At 47.7% G+C, this 19,953-nt stretch overlaps 1 protein-coding gene across 1 annotated transcript in view; it reads right to left on the bottom strand.

Annotated features, from left to right (window-relative positions):
- Nucleotides 1-1,506: 1,506 nt before the first annotated feature.
- Nucleotides 1,507-19,953, bottom strand: part of Rps6kc1 (ribosomal protein S6 kinase C1) — a 124,423-nt gene continuing 105,976 nt past the window's right edge. Inside the window, 3 exon segments of the mRNA XM_027418705.2 lie at nt 1,507-2,354; nt 8,652-8,747; nt 9,743-9,825. Of these exon segments, the coding sequence (XP_027274506.1) occupies nt 2,244-2,354; nt 8,652-8,747; nt 9,743-9,825 (290 nt within the window). The 3' untranslated portion in view covers nt 1,507-2,243.

Here is a 19,953-nt window from a genome sequence, read left to right as displayed (position 1 = left end):
CCCCCACCCCCAATTTACCTTTGGTCATGGTGTTTCATCACAGCAATGGAAACCCTAAGACGCACACCTGGTGCGGACTTCTGACCTACACACGCATGTGCGCATGCACTTATGATCACACACACATATTCAAAATGACAAAATTTACTCTTACTCTAGTTCAAATAAAAAAAAAAAACATTTGAAATACTAAGTGGTAATTTCTTTTATGGTTTTGACCCATATTCCAACCCTCTCTACTTGAGCCATCAAAATAGGAACTACAGCGGAAGCCAGTCTCACACCACTGGAACTTCAAGCATGTACAGAGACTGCATGAGAGATGGGCTTCTCTCACAGCCATTTACCCAGTCTTATTTCTAAAATCATTTGTGTCCAACGTGAATGGTGTGTTTATGCTAAGTACAAGCCCCAATCAAACACGCAGAAAGAGAGATTGTGGCTGTGGGAATATGCCCACCAACTGACATGGCGACCGTTTGTTTATGTTACTGCCCTTCGAGTCCTGGGGCCCAAATCACAGGGAAGGGCAGGCCCTTCACCTTCGTTGTGCAGTCCTAACTTTATGTCACAGGGCACTTCCGGAAGGAAGTTCTGCACTGGCCTGCTCACAGACTTCCTACCGGCCCACACAGGAAGTCAGTCCTCCCGTGTCTCACCTGCATGAGTTCCTGTCATGAGGCCAGGGGGTGGTGAGCCAAACCCAGTTCCAGACTGATGTCATCCTGACTGAGGTCTGATCTTGGTGACCTGCTATATCCCAACCTGGTGTTGTCACAGCCCTTCAGCTGGGTTTTGGGTTATAAGGGGACTGAAGAGGGGGAAGGGGGCAAATAATAGAAGAGGGAAAATGCTTGCACATTTCCTGTGTTCCCACAAACACTTCTGCTTCTGTTTACCCTGACGGGAGACCTGGAAGTCAGCAGATGGATGTCAAGATTCTCCTGGGGCCAGGGTAGCCTCTCTCACAGACTCAAAAGCACATGGATTAGAACAAAAAGAAAACCCAGGGGCTAGAGTGAAGCTCAATGGGACATTGCTTGACTAGCACTGGGGCACAAGGTTCTGAGTCTAATCTCTGATACAACAAACACAAACAAGCACAATGACAACAAGGAAAGAACAGGGAGTTTCAGTAATTTCTGGTGGCCTTGCCCTGTAATCTCTTCGTGAAATTTGACAAACACTTTTAAGGATCTGCAAGTTTTGGCTAACAGCACGGTGGCAGCCGCACTACCTTAGCAAAATGAAGAAGCGGCATTAGTAACCGTGAGCCAGTGAACCTCTGGTTCTCTCCCAGAGTATGAGGAGCTCAGCCCTACATCACCGCGCTGGGTTGTGATGACAGACTATGGGTCCCGGTATTCCAGCCCAAAGGAAAACAAATACACCAAGCCACAGTAAGAAAAAACTGTCCACCTTCCTCAGGAGAAAGGGGGCGGGGGGGGGGGGAAGGACCCTTCAAAATGAACCTTTAAATCTTAAGCTATTAATAAAGAAGCCATACAAGTTTCAACCACATTTATTTTACATCATGATTTCTTAGTCTTGTTACACTGACAGTTTGGGGGAATAAATACCCCTTCCCTTTTTTGTTCTTTGTGTGTTGACAGAAGACTAAAGCGGAATCTGAGAGAATGAGCAGAGAATGCGGGATTGGAGCAGGGGAGAGAGGAGCTGGAGGACAGACGTCGAGCCCTGCAGAGTTAGCAGCATCGAGCAGCAAGTCCGAGGCCGGCCAGAGTGTTTTTTCCTCAGACAACCTAGCCCTGCTCAGCACTGGGCATTCCCTGTCACATCGTCAGCCCGTTGGTGGCACTGTTCACAGAGCGCATTTAGTGTGTTACTCAGCAATATCGACTTAATCGTGAAAAACAGTCTTGTATAACAGAAGCACCATTAGCTGCCACCAAAATCTCCCTTCTACACTTACAGCCTCCTAGCAGAGGTGTTTGCACAGGCATTCTCATTCATGTCTGCCACACACCAGAAACCCTGAAGGCCAGTTACATCTTATCTTGGGGAGGGCCAGTGCAATACAGCTGCTGGCAAGGTTCACCAAGCTCTCAAGCTCTCGTCCAGACATCAGGTGGAAGGGACTCTGTTAGCCCCCTGACCCATCACTTCCTCTAAGGCCTTGTCCCGAGGCTCTGGTGCACCCGCTGAAGGGTGACCGAAGCCTAGATACTCCTGGAGATCTGTCTTGAGGGGCTCCATCTCGTGAAGAACACTCCACACGATGCTCATCTTGTCAGTTCTGCCCAGTCCACTGGCGTGAAAAATGGGTGAGATTTGATGTCTTCGACACCAGCCACTCCGGCACCCAGACGCTCCAGAGGGTTGAACTGCAAGAGCTGAAACGGGAGATTCTGTGAGTGACAGAAACACAGTAGCAACGAGAGGAAAACAGGCTGTGGAAGGGAAGGGCTTCAGGATTCAACCAAGCGATGAATAGGCCATCTATGGCCAACCAGCCGTCTGGCTGTGGGCTTGTGGAGCATCCCAGCAGAGTGACAACCTTGTCAACACCTGCAAACATGGCCCTGAGTAACTCACCAGGGCTTCCTCATCCTCAAACAGGATGAGGAGACCAAGAGAGGTAGCTACTTTCTCCATGACTCAGGAGTCTAGGAGCCCTACAAAGTCTTTCAGTTCTTTAGCTACTACAACACATCAGGACGGCACAAGCTTGGATCTGAACAAGCAAATCTCCGAACCCTCAAACCACTGTCTCTGGCACGGCTGCTGCATTTGGTGAAGGAATTTGGTCCAGTGAATGAAATAGGTTATGACTTGTTCAGAATTAGGAATCGTGTATAAAACAAGCAAGTAATGTCATAGGTAGTCAGATTTTTAACAGTGAAAAATCAAAAGTAATTGTGTACAACCATATGAAGGTCCTGGACATGCTCGGAGAGTGTGCCAGAGACATTCCTGCACCCTCACATTTTGTATTAACAGCTTTACTAAGTATGGACAACTTATCTACTATATAGACATCTATTGCACGCCACAGGTCAACAGTCTGTGATCAACTTAGATTTGTGTAGGATCCAGTCCAGCCTTACACCTCTCTGAAAAGCCTGGCAGCTGCTCTGTGACATTTATGTCCCCCAGACCTTGGCCCACGGCAGCCACTGTCTCTGAGCCTGCCCTTTCTGGGCAATCTATGGAATGCAGTGCTAAGTGAGCCCCTGCACTCTTCCCTCACTGAGCACAGCGCCTGTGGGACTGAACCATCTGGAGGCAAGCCCTGGCCTATTTCCTGATCAACAGTCCCCGGTGCCTCCCCTGCTGTTAGTCCACTCACTGGCTAGTGGGCCTCCAAGTCCCCAGTTCTAGATGGTACTGAATGACACTGCTGTTAAGAGTGGTGTGCGTTCCTCAGGAGGACATGTTTCCAGTTGAGTTTATTCCTAGGTAAGAACTGTTCGTTCACACAGCAGGTTTGAATATAACTTACTAAGAAACTGGCAAACTTTCCCAGCGTGGCTCTACCTGTCCACATTCCCAACAGCGATGAGAAAGGTCTTTGGGTTTTCTGTCCAGCAACCTCTGACCTTGCATAAGAGCGGCTCTAGAAGGTTAGTGGCATCTCCCTGTGATTTTGATTGCACTCCCCAGTGACTAATGACACTGATCATGGTTGTGTGCCCTGGCAACCATTCATATAGAGGCTATGCTGAGATAGCTCACATCCACCCATTTTCAAACTCAGTTGTCTGTCTTGCTGGGTGACAAGAGTTCCTTATTCATTCTGAACATAAGCATGGACAAGCGGTTTGCAAACATCTTCCGCAGCCTGTGGCTTGTTTTTACCTCCTCCACATATCTTTGAAGTGCTCGCATTTTTTTAATCTTAATGAAGTCTACTTTATCAATGTTCCTTTTATGGATTGTGCTTTTGGTGTTATATCTAATTAGCTCTGCCATAGCCCAAGGCCATGAGTGTTTTCTCATGTTTTCCTCTACAGATTTTACAGTTTTAGCTCTTCCACAAAGGCCTGCGAGCTACTTTGCGTTAATTTTTGCATATGGTATGAAGTGAGGGTAGGGCCTAGTTCACTGTGGTTTGGCAAGTGAGTATTAATTTCCAAGCACTTGTACAAAGCGCATTGCCATCTTGAGGACTGCAGCAGGGTTAGCTAGTTCTGACCAGCGTTCCTTAAGAGCGGTCTAGATGCCCAAGCGTCTCTGCCTGTGTACGCTGTAGTCGGATAGCGTCTCCCCACCCCACCAGTCTTTTCAAAGTATAGCTCCTTTTCTTTTTCTTTTTTGTTTTCTCTCTCACTGCTTTCTGTTTCTTCTGCTGGCTTTGGGTTTACTTTATTTGTATAGTTCTTTTTCTGTATGTATTTACTCATTTTTTAAAGTAGGGACTCATGCCTTGAACTCCTGGCAATTCTCCTGCCTCAGCTTGCCAAGTATTGGGATTATGGGCATGAGCCATGCCCAGTTCTTTTCAGTGTCTTAAGGTACAGGCTGGACTCTGAGGTTAGGTCTCCTCATTTTGTAGACGCAGGGGTGTAAACTCGAGTGTGACAACTGGTGCAGCTCCTTCCATGAGCCCCAATGTGTGTTTCTACTTCCATTCCGTTAATACTGGGCTGTGACTCATCTTATGATCTCTTCTTTGACCCATAAGTTACACAGAAGTAAATATGTGCTTTAATTCCCAAGTAACTGTGGATTTAGCTGATTCTTTGGGGATTGGGGAGGGGGGTCTTTTGTTTCAAGTTGTTTTTTGAGGCAGGATCTACTGCAGCCCAAGCTGTCCTAGAACTTGTTGTGAAGCCAAGGATGACCTTGAACCTCTGACGTGCCTGTTGTCTGTTATCGATTGATAATTCCTCTTCTGTGGTCAGAGTACACAGCTGGATTGCGGCCTTGCTAATCACGGAGGTTTCTGTGTACATGGCACATGCTCTCAGTGCACGTGGTGGACGTGTACACTTTGCAGTCACTGCCCAGCCTTCTGCTGTACCAGTCCATGTGTCCCCTGTAGCCTGCTGGTGTCTCTAACTACCTACATTGCTGAACTATTTTTCCTCTCAAGTCAGTCTTTGTATGTACTTTGGGGCTGTCGCTAGTTACACTGGTTACATTTTCCTGTGTTGACATCTTCTCCTGAGATGCCATCAGTTTCTGGCAAACCCCTGCCCTAATGTCCACTTTGCTGACCTTTAGTGTCACTCCAGCCCTCCAGGTGACTGTGTGCACAGTTTACCTGTCCTTCACCTTTGTCTTTAACCCACTTGTACCTGAACTCAAAGCTGTCCCATGTACTTTTCCAGGCACTTTAAAGACCTTTGTTCAGTGTGTACAGACGCTCACTCAGAGTGTTCCCAGGGTTCCTTGAGCAGCTGCAGTAACTCAGTGACAGGCAGGGATTTTCCCCTCCGTGGCCCACTGCTGGGTACAGTCCAGAGTCTGCAGGACACCAAGATACATGGGCTCAAGCCCTTGACAGTGCTGGACAATCTATGTCCTGCTGTGCACGTCCAATCATCTCAGGTATCTCTAACCCACAGCACAATGTGACCAACATGCAAACAGCTCCTGCCTGCAGTGTGGAGAGAGTGATGAGAAAAACGTGTACACACAACCCTTTCCAGCTCATACTGTGACTCAAATTGGCCTGGGATGACTCAATATGTAGCCCAGGCTGGCCCTAAACTAATGGTCATCCTCCTGTTTCAACCTTCCATTCCATGTGCTGGGATTAGAGGTTGAGCTGCCCAGACAGCCTGGAATTAAAACAAGTATGTATATATGTATGCATATATATGTATTATGTACATATATGTGTATGTTGCTTGAATTCAGGGATGAAGAAGGGACTTACACAAAGAGCACGGTGTGCACACCGTGTCTACACATGTCAGAAACCCAACAGCACCAGTTCATAATTGTCATTACATGTGTCTGTACTTTTTGAAACACATAGGGGAAATAAATGGGGGAAAAAAACATATGTAGACTTTTTGTGAACTTCTCTCTACCACTGCACTGTTCACAGTGTTCTCAGACTTGAGCCCAACCTGCCACCATCCCGACACCCCAAGAGTCCCTAGCTCTTGGCATGTAGGTCCATGGCTGGAGCTACTTCGGCATTCTTTATCCAGGAGTGTCCTTATTACACCTTTTCTGAAAAAAAAAACTTTTATGAATTACAGGCTGATACCTCACCTCAATATAATGAATGCTACTCTAGGGCCCTCTGCTCTTTGCTGTTTTCAATGGGAAACCAAGCATTAATGGCCTCCCATGAGGTGAGTCTCTCTCTTGTTGGCTTTACAGTTTCCTCTTGGTTATTGCTTTTCAGCAATCTGGCACGCGGCTTTCAAATTTCTATGCAGGGTCCCTTGCCCTTCCTCCACAAATACTTTTTTATTTCCTCCCTTGCACCACAATAAAGAAGATGGAACCAAATAAGCAGCTAGAACGGAGTGTCTTATGTGGTTGTACGTGGCTTTCTCTGACACTACACATCAAGGCCCGGAGTGTCTGTGCCTAAGCACACTGTGCCTTCCCACGGTGTCCTCCTCCTCACCCCTCCCCATCCTCCTCCTCACCCCTCCCCATCCTCCTCCTCACCCCTCCCTCTTCTTCCTCCCCATCCTCTTCCTCACCCCTCCCCATCCTCCTCCTCACCCCTCCCTCCTCACCCCTCCCCATCCTCTTCCTCACCCCTCCCTCCTCACCTCCCCATCCTCTTCCTCACCCCTCCCTCCTCACCCCATCCTCCTCCTCACCCTCCTCCTCACCCCTCCCTCCTCTTCCTCCTCCTCTCCTCACCCCTCCCCATCCTCCTTCTCACCCCTCCCTCCTCACCCTCCCCATCCTCCCTCACCTCCTCACCCCTCAGCTCCTCACCCTCCCCATCCTCCTCTCCCTCCTCTTCTCCCATCCTCTTCCTCACCCCTCCCTCCTCACCCCTCCCCATCCTCCTCCTCACCCCTCCCTCCTCACCCCTCCCTCCTCTTCCTCCTCCTCTGTCTCCCAAACCTTCTCCTCCCCCCCACTTTTTAAATTCTGTATGTTTGTTTTGAGGTGGGATCTCATGTATCCCAGGCTAGACCCAACTTACCAGTAACCAAGAATGACCTTAACAACAGGTATGTGCCATCACATTGCTTTTGTTGGGTCTGAGAAGGGACTTTTGGGCTCTATAACATGCCAGGCAGGCACCCTGCCAACTGAAACACATTCCCAGCCCACAGCCACATTTCTTTATATTTCACAGTGTTGGGCAAATTAATTCAGCTATGACACTTTCACTTTTCTGCACCACAGCAAATAGCACATCATAGAAGAGCTGGGTCCTTCCACCCTCTGTTCATGACAACGGCATCGGTGAGAAAGCACCAACTACTATGACTCTAAATTCACCCATCACGCTGTGTCAACCTCTCTTGTCACTGTTCAGTCCCCCTATGCTACTTTCCCCATATCTACCCTTGTCCTACTAAACTATGCCAAGGCCCAGCAGAAAAACACGCAGTCCATACAGCTTTCCTAACAGGTCCTAACAGCACCGCCAGGACCCCTTATATTGACTTGCAGAGCTCTGAGGTAGTGTCTACCTGTCTGAGTCCCTCCACAGCCCCCACACCTTCAGCACCATGCCTTCCTTGCACACAGTACTGCCATATGCAATCAAAATTATTCTATAGGAGAAAATGAGGGGATTTTTTTTTCTCCATATGCCTCATTTTTTTCTTTAATTTTTATTTTCCCTGATTTCAAAACATCCATATTCACTGAATAATTTCAGTTTGCTTGGTATATCCACTTTAAATCGCCTTTTTGTTTGATGACTTCCATGGAAGTATAAAGTCTGCAATGCTGTGAGCCCCTTACAACAAACAGTACAACATAGCACCTTCCCTCAGCTGGACCCCCGCCTCAGGGTGATGGAGGCAGAGGTGAGGAGCCTGCATCTGAACAGATTCTCAGATATCCTGAACCCTTAGATTCCCTGAGTATACACGGGCCCTCAAAAAGGTTAGATTTCATAGCATTTGGGATGTTGAATTGTTTTCATTAGGACTGCCTAGCTATAAAGTCACACAGACACTACCAAACCCTCATCCCAGAAAGCTCTGGTCACTGGGCCTGCACTGTGTTGTTACATAGAGGAGAGGAGAGTTAGCTGGAGCAGCTCACGGGAGCCCAGACCTCTGACATGCTGCACCTAAGTTCTCAGCAGAGTCTTTCTCAAAGCCACCAGAACTATACAGACTGGCATAGGGCTCCAGTCCCACCAAGGGGAGGAGGACCTGGGGCTGACTTGACAACATGTGATAACCCTTCTCCTTGTGCAAATGAGAATTAACGAGTGGAGAAATCACTCAACAAATGGCTACATAATACAATAGGGAAATAGGGCAGTCCCAGACAAGTCCAAAGCAATCTGATCTGACACTCCATAAGCAGATGGGACTGACTCAATATTAGCCCCAAATTAATATAAAAATTAGTACCAACCAGTTTCAGCCCTTCCTCTGATCCCACAAATGTGCCGTGCTCAGTCTGAATGTGACTGCACGTGAGTCTTTCCTGTCCCAAATACTTCTTAATGGCTTACTGCAGTGGGCTCTGCTAATCTGCAAGTTGAAGGGACTTATCCAGGAGGTCGATTCAGTTACCTGTTGAATGAGTGAGCGAGCCTCTTCAGAAACACAGTCTGGCATGTTCAAAGTAGTGTGGGTGTTTATTCCTGCTGGGTGGCACTCCACCAGTGTCTGCAACAGTCAATCAGTTACATTTCTTATCCCAGTCACATCACACCCTATTCAATCCTGGGGCAGACGGCAGCAACTACAGAGAGCTGCCACGGCCTAAACTGGAGGCACAGACATCAGCACAGCCTCATCCAGGCAGATTAGGCTATGGGCCTAGAGGGCATCAGCAAAGCAGCTGACAGCCGCCATGCTCACACCACAGGCCTGTGCAAGCAACCCTTCTCCTTTGTTACTGAGGGACTGGGTTATAACAGAAAAGCTTAAATAATGCACAAACTCCAAAGAGTGGGCCGACAGCTTTGAAATAACTAATGTTCTTAAAAATCTCTCTGGTGTAGAGTTTGTTAGTCAGTGCTTCAACTTGCGTATGGCTACATTTTACAGTTTAACTGCAACATCAGCCACTGAGTGCTTCACAGTGATCTTACATCGCCAATTCACACACTTAACAAAAGTGGGACGATCCTTCTCCTCCAGATTCTTCCCAGGAGGCGACGGGCACAAAACTCAGTTAAGGTCTCTTGACCTCAAGCATCATGCTTAAAAGTTTCTAATCAGAGAGAGTACACTCTCTGTCCCCGTATAGAACAGGCAGACAGGGAAAATGTACCGTATAGGAGAAAAGATGTTACCTTGAATATCAACAGCAATTTAAAAAAAATTAATCCCCTTGACTTCAGACAAGAACCTGAAAGAACTGGAGGGTTCCAGCACACGCCTGTCACGACCCCCACAGATGTGATTCCGTGTCGCAGGGAGGGCAAGGGGAAGCCGAGTCTCTTCCCAGGTAGCTGTGGCACGGCAGAGGGTTGCCATCAACTTATTCAGTGCTGCATGATTTTTAAAAAATCCGAATCTTAATCAATTCCTCTGCCTGTCCTGACACTGAAGTTTCCCTCAGCCCTGATCTGACGACTACAGGAAGGCTAGCAGGCGTGACTTGGAGTCAGGGTGGCATCTGGATGCATGCACTAGGTGTCGAGGTCACTGCGTACCTTGCCAGTGAGAAGTTCGAAGAGGACAGCACCCAGGCTCCACCAATCACAAGCTTCAGTTTCTTCTGTGACTGCTCCAACCTCTAAACACACCAAAAAAGGTTGATATTAAAATTCCAGAGGTCAATTAAACTTTCGAAATTAACATGTATTAGCAAGGTGACCTTGTTAATGCTGAGAGAGCAAATACTAAACACTCCTGGGCTTTGAAACCCCTGAAAGTCGCTTTTCTCTTTGGTCACCTACTGGGGTTGCATTTTTTCCCCGACACAGTCATACATTAAATGGAGACATTTGTTCTTCAGTTGACGGAGGACACCTTCAAGATGCTGTACTTGAGTTTTACGAACCAACCAGATCAGCACTCTTTCACATTCAAGGGAGCTCGGCTGATTTCTGCTTTCAAACCATCTTTTGTTTTAGCAATAAAGGCTCCTTGTAACCAGAAGGCCCTTCCAAATATACCTATGCCTATATTAATTACCATTAGAAGCCAGGTGGCACACACCATCCAATGTCACATAAGAAGAGCAGGATAAGGCTACCCTCTCCTGTCATCTCTGTTTCTTTCACTGAAGAGGGAGCCTGTGAAACGCAAACCCACCCATTCTGAAATGCAGAAGAAATACTGTTTAAAACCACGAGCAGAAATGCTAGGGGTTTGGGAGAGCCAGAAACTACACTTCTACCTGTTCATCCTGGAGGAACTCTGAAGCACCATCCTTTAGGCTGCTCCATACGAGCACCAACTAAAAGGCTGTAGCCACTAAATCCCGCTTGAGACCTTGTTCCTTCATAGTGATGGCCGGTTAGTCCAGAGACCTTGCCAGTATCTGCCCTCTGACACCATTCCAACAAAAGCAGCTCACTACTGTTTGGCTGCAGGGAGCCTACAACTCGAGACAGAATATTCAGGAGCTTCTAGAAGGTTAGTGACAACCTGAAAGGCAAGTGAAGCAGGCATAGGGGCTCTGGCTTCAGCCAACACCCTGCAGAGCACCCAGCTTCACCCCTGAAGCAAGGGGTGAGGGCAGCGATGCACCCTCCAGCAAAGCACCAGATACGGACTGACTTCAGCAGCCTTGGGCGCCTCTTTGGGACTCCAAACAAACAGCCTTAGCATAAGTCAACCCCCACCACAGTCCCTTCCAGCCTACAGTGCTCCATACAGAATCACAACCTCCGTTCCCTTATGGCCTGACCTCAGCTCCTGCCAACTACTGTCCTCGTAGCCTGAACGACCAGGATCCGTCTGGCACTGTGTGTAAACTGTGAAGCACATGCACACCACAGAGCCCTGTTGAATGACATCTTTACATGGAACCGAAGTACAAACGCACACTGTTTTCAAACAACAGAATTCTGATTAAAGAGCATGGGGTGAGAGAGTTGGCAAATGCTTTAGTGGCCCGCCTCTGGGATGGTGACACTTTTTAATATTCATCAACCTGCACAAACATCTCAGTGATACAAACCTCAAGGGCAGAGTGAGATGATGAGAAAACAGGTTTGCAGGACAGTACTTGGCATAGGGAGGGACCATGTGCAATCCTTCCACAGTTTCTACAAACTTAACGCTCCCTGTTAGAAGGCTGGACCAGACACTGAAGGCCTGGCATGAGTCTCGGATCTCCTCTGCATCAGGTGAGTTTGATCTGGGGGTCAGTGGGTTAAATTTTGTTCTAAGCTCCACAACTCACACCTTATTCAGCAGCCCTCAGGAGACACAGGACTTGGGGGCTCTGTTTCAGAGCTGTACCACCCCCACCTCCACACACAGAGCCACTGCTACCTTCAGAAAAATGCTCTTAGAAATGTTAGCCAGGGTGTGTGTTCCCAGAAGCCTTAGAAAAATAGAGGAAATGGTCACAGGCCTGCAATCAAATATCATCGCCCTTTGCATGTTTCCTTCCAGTCTACACAACGGCTTACACCATTTCTCTGTTCAGAATCCTTGCATGGCATCTCACTGGCCATTCAGTAACATCTAAGTGTCTTGCTCAGGCACACTGATGTAATCAGACTTCTGTGTAGGGTCTCAGTCTATCTCATCAACCAGTATGGACATAGAAGCAGCGTAAGTTAGGCTCTATATTGGCCCAAATGCTCAAGACTCTGACACACTGGTAAATAATGTGACTTTAAAACAGGTCCCCCTGCCAGCACCCATAGGGAATGTATGTTTGTCCTCTGTTCCATTTCTTTAAGCATAGAGTTGGAGGGCCGAGCATTGGTGGCACATCCCTGTAATCCCAGCACTTGGGAGGCAGAGGCAGGTGGATCTCTGTGAGTTCAAGACCAACCTGGTCTACAAGAGTGAGTTCCAGGACAGCCTCCAAAGCCACAGAGAAACCCTGTCTTGAAAAAAAAAAACAAAAACAAAACAAACAAACAAAAAAAGCATAGAGTTGGTAGCCATGTGTTACTTAGTTTAATTAAGGTTTTTACCTGTTCAGAACTCAAGGCCAAAGGGACAGTTCAGCCACCCATTTAGAATGTGCTAGCAATACTCTGCACTTCCCATGCAGGGACGCTGTTATACTGGGCTAGTGTCACAGTAATGGCACAGCAGTCACACAATAGCCCACATTACTAGGCTAACGTGTGTGTGTGTGTGTGTGTGTGTGTGTGTGTGTGTGTGTGTGTACATATATGTATGTATGTATGTATGTATGTGTGTTAAATAATTCATAATATATATATATGCATACACACACATATATGGAATACCTATGAAGACAGAGACATCATCTTTTCTGTGAGCAGCAGCAGGATGCTGACCCAGCCAGCTCAGAGAATGTGGAAGTCAGAAAATGCCTTTTAGGATCGCACAACCTGTCTGAGGAGTTCCAGACTGGAGCCATGCCCATCTCTACTTGCAGGCTTACTGAGGTGGGCCTGCACCATTAGTGTAACACACTCCACAAGGCCACAGTCCAAGACGTCCCTGGGTGGGAATTCCCAGGTCCTGCACAGACAGACCTGGCATATCCTCTCTGTGCTGTGGGCTTGGCCAGCTAGTCCTCCAAGAGCGAGGTTCACCAGCTTTAATGCCCTCAAATCCCTGGCCACACCAACCAGGGGTTTGACAGGCTGTGTATGGTGAGTGGCCGTGGTCCTGTGGATGTGACCCAACACAGCAGCCGCAAAGCCGATCCCCTGCCACCTCTGTGGGTCAGCAGCTTGTCCACCACGCACAAGGCACAGGCACAGTGGTGACATTCTTGAACTGTGCCCTGGCGCCTGACACTGTCATTCCTCGTCTCTTCTTCCATCCTTCCCTGATCGTCACGTCTGTCACGGGTGCATCTCTTCCTTTCCCTCTGACTCAACTAGCTCCAGACTCTAAAGGTACGAGGGCCCCCTGCCAGTTTTAGTGCTATGACAAAATATCTCAGGTCACTCAGGGGAGGAGCAACTTGCCCTGGCTCATGGTTTGTAGTCTCCCGTCTAGGCTGGCAAGCTGCCTTGCTTATGGCTTCAAAATGAAGCAAACCCTCATGGAGACCGGGGAGCAGAGACAGAGAGGCTGAGGACAAGACACACTTTGCCATCACATGCTTTAACCTTCCAAATAATATCACGTCAGCCCTCCGAGAGTGGGTCACTCACTGACAAGATTAGCACCATGGAGCCCAGCCACTTCCCCACAGCCCAGGAGCCAGCAACCACACCTTTGGCGCACAGCCCCTGAAAACGTTTCAGAAAGACTGCCGGCCACTGGAGAACCTGTGTACAACAATATAAAGGCCACCACAATATAAAGGCCACCGCACTGTGTGGGCTTTTTAACCTGAGTGGCTGGCGCATGAGGACAACTGTAAAGTGATGCGATTTTTCCCATAGGGAGAAAATCAAGTTTTAGATCCATCAATGTAGCTCGAGAGACTCTGAAATGACTTCGTAGTATCAAGCAGGGGCTGATTAATGTGAAGCTGACATCACGAGCTACTGCGCCTGGTTTCCTAGGTGACTCTAATCTACAACAAAGAGTTCTGCATGTAGGTAAGATACAAAGAAGAACTTTCTGGCGGCTGGAGGCTGAAATGTTAGAACAAGTGAACTAAGTTCTCACTGAACTTCTGTTTCACAGGCTTTAAACAAAGTCTCTCTCCTAATCATCAGAATGAATGATGTTGGTTGCCTTTCTAATACCCTTGAAAGACAATTATTCCTAGATTAAAATTTTTAATATATAATACGAAATTACATTGCTAAAAAGAAAGTGGGGTTTTTGTGGTTATCAAACCACAAAACTCACACTGCTCTAAAACTGCTTTACTTGCCAGGCATTGGTGGTGCACACCTTTAATCCCAGCACTCGGGAGGCAGAGGCAGGTGGGATCTCTGTGAGTTCGAGGCCAGCCTGGTCTCCAGAGCCAGTGCCAGGATAGGCTCCAAAGCTACACACAGAAACCCTGTCTCGAAAAACAAACAAACAAACAAACAAAAAAAAACTGCTTTACTTGCAAAATCTTAAAAACATTGAAGCTCCAGCACAAAGTGAGGGCAGTGGTTCAAACAGACAGCTGTGAGACAGCTAATACATTCACTACTGTACAGACTGCAGGCCAGTGTGGCTCGGCAGGTAAGAGTTGCACGAGCCTGGTACTCATGTTCCTAAAGAGGGAGCTGGATGTGGTGGCTGACATTCATAATCCCAGCTCTCCCATCATGAGATGGGAGATGGACATACCAGCCAGAGGCTCACATGGACAGCAGCACTGGATTCGAGACCCTACACACTCCCAGCTCCAACACAGGATTCACTAAGATTTTAATGTAGAGACTGTAAAGAATACCACATAAAGCAGTGTAACAGGAAAGCTGGGAAGCCTTTTAGACTAACTCCATCTTGAAAGTTCTTTGGAGCATGTTAGAGGACATTCTGCCAATTTCAAAGTGGTTTTCTTATGGTCCCCAAGGTGTTAACTTCCTGTATGCCCCAGCACCGCTCCACCCTGGCTTGCAACTCCTAGGCTGGGTGATGTCCTTGTTCACCATAAGTACAGTGGCCTCACAGGCACAGAGCAAAATGACCAGTGAAAACCCCACCCTCCCCCCAAAAATCCTTAGGTTCTCCTCTCAAAAACACAAGACAGTGGCATCAAAGAATTAGAGGTGTTTGTCTGTGTGTTGTAGAGCTAAAGGACTGGGCTCTGGCTCTGTGTTGTGAGCACTGCTCTACACTGAGGACACTGGTCTCTTCCACTCCACCCACCTCTAGTGGCTTTAATTCTATCTTCCAGGAAAGAGCTTTCAAAAGTGTTCATGAGTTGTTCACACGGCTTTTCCTCCCTCCATTAACTTAAGATGCCAAGGAGTGGATAATGCCATAGTGAACAAGAGTGCTTCAGTCTCCGTCTCTGTCCACACACACCCCAGCCAGCCCAGCCACCATGCCACCTCCCTCCTCCCCTGGGAACCCACTGACAACCTGTGCCACGAAGGTGTGTCGCCATCATCTCACAGCACAAAGACTGGGGCAGCTTGAATTATATCTCAGCTCATCCACAAAAGGAACAATGATAAGGGCATCCAGCATGTTGAAAGTGTTAATAAACTCTAGAATTTCATTTTAATACAATCCATTCTCATCCTAACTTCAGTATAGAATCTTAATTCCCACTAAAGATTCAAACCATCATGGTTCATAGGGGCACACACAAATCCGGCACTATTAGGAGGTGTGGCCTTGTTGGAGAAGTGTGTCTTCGAAGGGGCAAACTGAGGTCTCTTTGCTCAAATTTCCCTCATCGTGACTATCGGTCAACTTCCTATTGCCTGCAAAGACCCTTCCTTTCAGCTCCAGCACCATGTCTGCCGGCACGCTGGCATGTTCATCATGATGACGATGGGCTGGACCTCTGAAACTTTAAGCCACCACCTCAATTAAATGTTTCCTTTATAAGAGTTGCCATGGTCATGTATAGTAGGTAATTACCAATACGGAGTCAGGTAGAAATATAAGGGTATTTAATAGGGAAAAGCCTTACTTAGAGAGCGAACCAGCCAGCCGGTGGTAGTCTGTACAGCAAGAAGCAAAGAGAAACCGAAACCGAAAACGCAGTCCCCCTACTCACTCTGACCACGCCCTCACAAGCCCTCAGGTACTCTTGTAGCCAGCCCCTAAGAAGGCGTGGCTACAGCTTCCCCTACAATCATGGCGTCTCCTCACAGCAATAGAAAACCTTAATGAAGACGCAGTCTTAGCCATGTGATCACCCAAGGCTGAAACACAGAATGAGAGTTGCTTAGCCCGTGACTGCCTGTCTTCTGAGGCCCCTTCTCACATCCCAAAATGACTGTGTTTCACTGAGTCCAGAGATGAAACTACACAAAGAAGCTCCTGAGAGAGACAGACAGAAAGGGGCAGACGTGGAAAGCGCAGACTACTTCTGAACCTATGTGGGTAGCAGGCCTATGATCCCAACACTCAGAGGCTAGAGCAGAAACATCGTGAGTTCAAGGGACACCAGTCTGTTTACAAAAGGAGACCCGGTCCTCCACACAGCCCAGTGCACACTCACAGGCCTGAGGAGATCTGCAGACACTGGATACATAACTGAATGCAGAATTGGCACCCTTGCACACCTGCCAGACCAGGCCTGCAACCCCCCACTATGCAGTTTGAACTCCGGGTTTAGCAAAGGCTCAAGTCAAAAGTAAAACCGAAGACAGCTGAAACTCTGCTGAAAACTGAAAACAAGCAAAGGCAGGTTAAGCCCACTCGAGCTGTAAGTGAAAACCACCTTCCCACAAAGCGCCACAGAGATGGGGCAGCTGCATCTTCCAAGCATCCCAAATTCAGAATCTGCCTTAGTTTTAAAAGATGTTAAACTGCCTTCAAGGGGCAATTCCATAACCTTTCCCGGCAGCATGCTGTCCTTGCTAGCTTCCTCTAAGACAGCAGGACATAAGTAAATGTTTTAATTTCTGGAAGAGAAAATTAAAAGGAAGAGTCTGACCTTGTGTGTGTGTCACAAGTGTACGCCTGCGTGTGTGCAGGTGATAGGTTGGACATCAGTCTTCCTCACGTGCTCTCCACTTAGTTTCTGAGAGAGATCCTCAAAGTACCTGAGATGGGCCACCTAGGCTGGACAGGGTGGCCAGGGTTCTCCAGGAATCCACCTGCCTCCCTCCACCCCATACACAGTGCTAGGGTTACAGACAAGTGCCACTGCACCCAGACAAGCCTTGTCCGTGCAGCAGGCATCATACCAACTGAACCCTCTCATCTCCGCAGCCCTGAATAGCTGGCTCTTTGGGATCCTAAAACTCCCTCTTGGAAAAACAACCAAGAAAAACCTATTAACTTTTAGGATCAGAGAGAAACGATACAAAAAATAAAGGCAAAATTTCATTAACTTAAAATTAAGCACCATGCACATACTTGTTACAGTGGAGGGGGGGGGAACTGGCATATTCAATTCTTCTAAAATTTAAAATATTCTGTGAAATTTAAAATAGTCAAGATTTTTGCTAAGTTCTTACAAGGGAGCCAGGCATAAGTGAGGCACTTCGATAGTAAAGCAAGGTGGCTTCATCAAGCCATCTGTCATTAGTGACATGCGAACCAAGGGAAAGAACATCTTCCCCCTGCTGCAGCAACCCTCAGCTAGCGCTGGGAAGCATTAGTCCCACGCTCCCACACAGGCAAGCTCTCCCTGCAGCATCTGTTGCTAATTGAAAGGGACTAGAATTACAAAATCCTCGTCAATTTCTCTCACAGCTCTTGCTGCGTGTAAAGATTTTCTATGCAGGGGCGAAGCATTAGTTTTTCCACTACAGCTGATGACTAAAGAGCAAAGGGGAAGACACAAGAAGGCATTTTGTGTCCAGCATTGTTTGGACTCCACTGTGAGAGGGGGGATGGCTAAGCACGCCTTTTGTTAGTTGGGGACATTTCCACCCTATAAACATGACTCCTTGCCTGTGAAGGTCTATTAACATCCTGGTTAGCCGGTTGTGCACATCCTCTGTTAAAAGTTCAGAAGTAACTGTCAATATTATACCAATTATGTCTTTATATCTGGCTCCCAGGCATAGTTCCTGGGACACAGGAGGCTTTTAAGAAATGTTTGTTGAATTCGTATTCCAATTGCATCATACAGCACTGCTCATTCACGGCATTCAAAGTACTTACAAATACCCTAGAATGTTTGTTTTATAAGCCAGGATCTATTAAGTCCTCTGCACCCTTACACCTGGCAGACTACGACATTTAACGGCAGGTGGAACGCAGGTCTGAGGTGCTGGACATGGGAGTAAAGAGGTTGCTATCGGCGGCACTGCTAGCTGGCGATTGTGGCTTCAACTGGAGAATGGAGCGACACCTCCTAGTGCCCCTCACAGAGGACAGTGGCTGCCTCTGGGTGACAGATTGCTCTACTGCAGGTGGCATGGGCCTGTGAAAGGCAAAGGTTTGGCAAACACCAGGCAGAAAGAAAATGACTGGGAGAAGTTCAGGTTTCCTGGCCCTGCCCAGAGTGAGGACCCAGCACCTGACACTAAGAATGGTGTGACTAACAGACTCACACCTGCTATCTCTCCGGGGGCCACGGGTGTCAGGGTTTTTTGTTTTTGTTTTTAATGTTTTCAAAAACAAAATCATAGACAGATACACTATCTAATTAAGCTCTGGGTATTACTTTAGAAACAGGGAAATATTTTCTTGGGAAGTTAGGAGTTAAGACAGACAGGGCCTTGCCCTTGCCCAGGTCTAGCTGACCATGAACCCAAGACTTTTCCATCTCAGCCTGGGCTACATGTGCTACCAGACCCAGCTTAGATACGATTTTTTTTAAGTTCTCACAATTAAGACAAAATTTTACAAACGAAGCCACAGCAACAAGAGAATAAAACTTAATGGCATTGTCAATGATTGTACCTAGGGCCGCTCCTGAGCTACACCCTATACCCCAGTCTTTAAAGCCACATTTCATTACAGGTCTGCATGGTCCCTCTAATACCTATAAACTAAATTACCAAAGCTTAGCAGCTAAAGCTTATGTCTGAAAAATCACAGCTATTCACAGGGGGCCCAGGGTCAAAGCCAGTTCATCTGATCAGGTGAGCCCTACCAGCCTAAGAGATCACAACATCTCCAAGGCAGGTCTTAATTTGCAGACAGACAGATGGACAGACAGGAACACCCACGTCCCAGCCTATCCTTTCAAAGGAATTATTTCTCTCCTTCTGTCTTATTTCAGAAACATTGCCGGCCCAGCTGTGCATTTTGCATTTCCCAAGTTCTACAGCATTGCTCCATTGCTGTGCACGAGGTACAATTGTCACACGGGGCCTAAGAACAGTCATCATGTTCACATGTTCCCAGAGCCACAGGGCTCTAACCAGCTAGTGCGTTATCCACGGAAACTGCGGCTGTGGCCCCTTCCTTCTTCCCGGGAACAAGGCACAGCCCTCCTCCGCCTCACACAGCCTACTCTGAACTCACCCCAGACTCCAGCCTGCTTCCTGACTCCTCTCCTAACTCAGCTGGTGTTAAGTAGCCGAGTTATCTCCTCCAGGGGCTTCTCTAGGGAGCACAGGCCCTGCTGGCTGACTCGGGATAGGCCTCTCTCACCTGCCTGGCAACCAGGTTCTAAACTTTCCTGAGCTTTCTGCACAACTTGAATCAAACACTTGGATTTCACTTGATTCAGCACTCTGGGGCCAAAAATCACTTCTTGGAGGAGTTTACAGATCTCAGTACAAGCCGTTTTCTTGGGAGATAAAAGAAGCAATGGGTAAGTGCTTCTGGGTGACTGATTTTGATGATAATTCCTAGAGCTACACAATCTTGCTTCCTCCCTCGGCCCACATTTGTAACAGGAGAAAACCAACAGCAGGCTCCATTTTCCACTGCTCATCTCACAGCAACACCACTCTGAACGGCCATCGGGTGTCACCGTGCTCCCTGACCAAAGCCATTATGGTTGATGGATGAGAAAAAGGCTAACTGGAAACGGAATGACAGGCACGGCTCTCTTCCCACTGCTCTGCTGCCCAGCTAGGCAGGCCAAGGGCGGCGTGCTGTTAACGGAGCTTCAGAAGCCCCGTCTGCCTTACTGCCATTAACTTTGTAAAACCTTAGCATCGCCAGACATTTATCTGAGGGAAATATTTGTGGAGAACTGCTTAGAAGGAATAAGCCCTCAGTGTGGCACAGAGGCTGAGACACAGATTTTATAAGAAACAAAACTATGGTT

This window comes from Cricetulus griseus, chromosome 5 (genome assembly GCF_003668045.3).
Source record: "Cricetulus griseus strain 17A/GY chromosome 5, alternate assembly CriGri-PICRH-1.0, whole genome shotgun sequence".
Classification (NCBI taxonomy): Eukaryota; Metazoa; Chordata; class Mammalia; order Rodentia; family Cricetidae; genus Cricetulus; species Cricetulus griseus.
The sequence above is the reverse complement of the archived record's forward strand: the minus strand, read 5'-3'. Positions and strand labels throughout refer to the sequence as shown.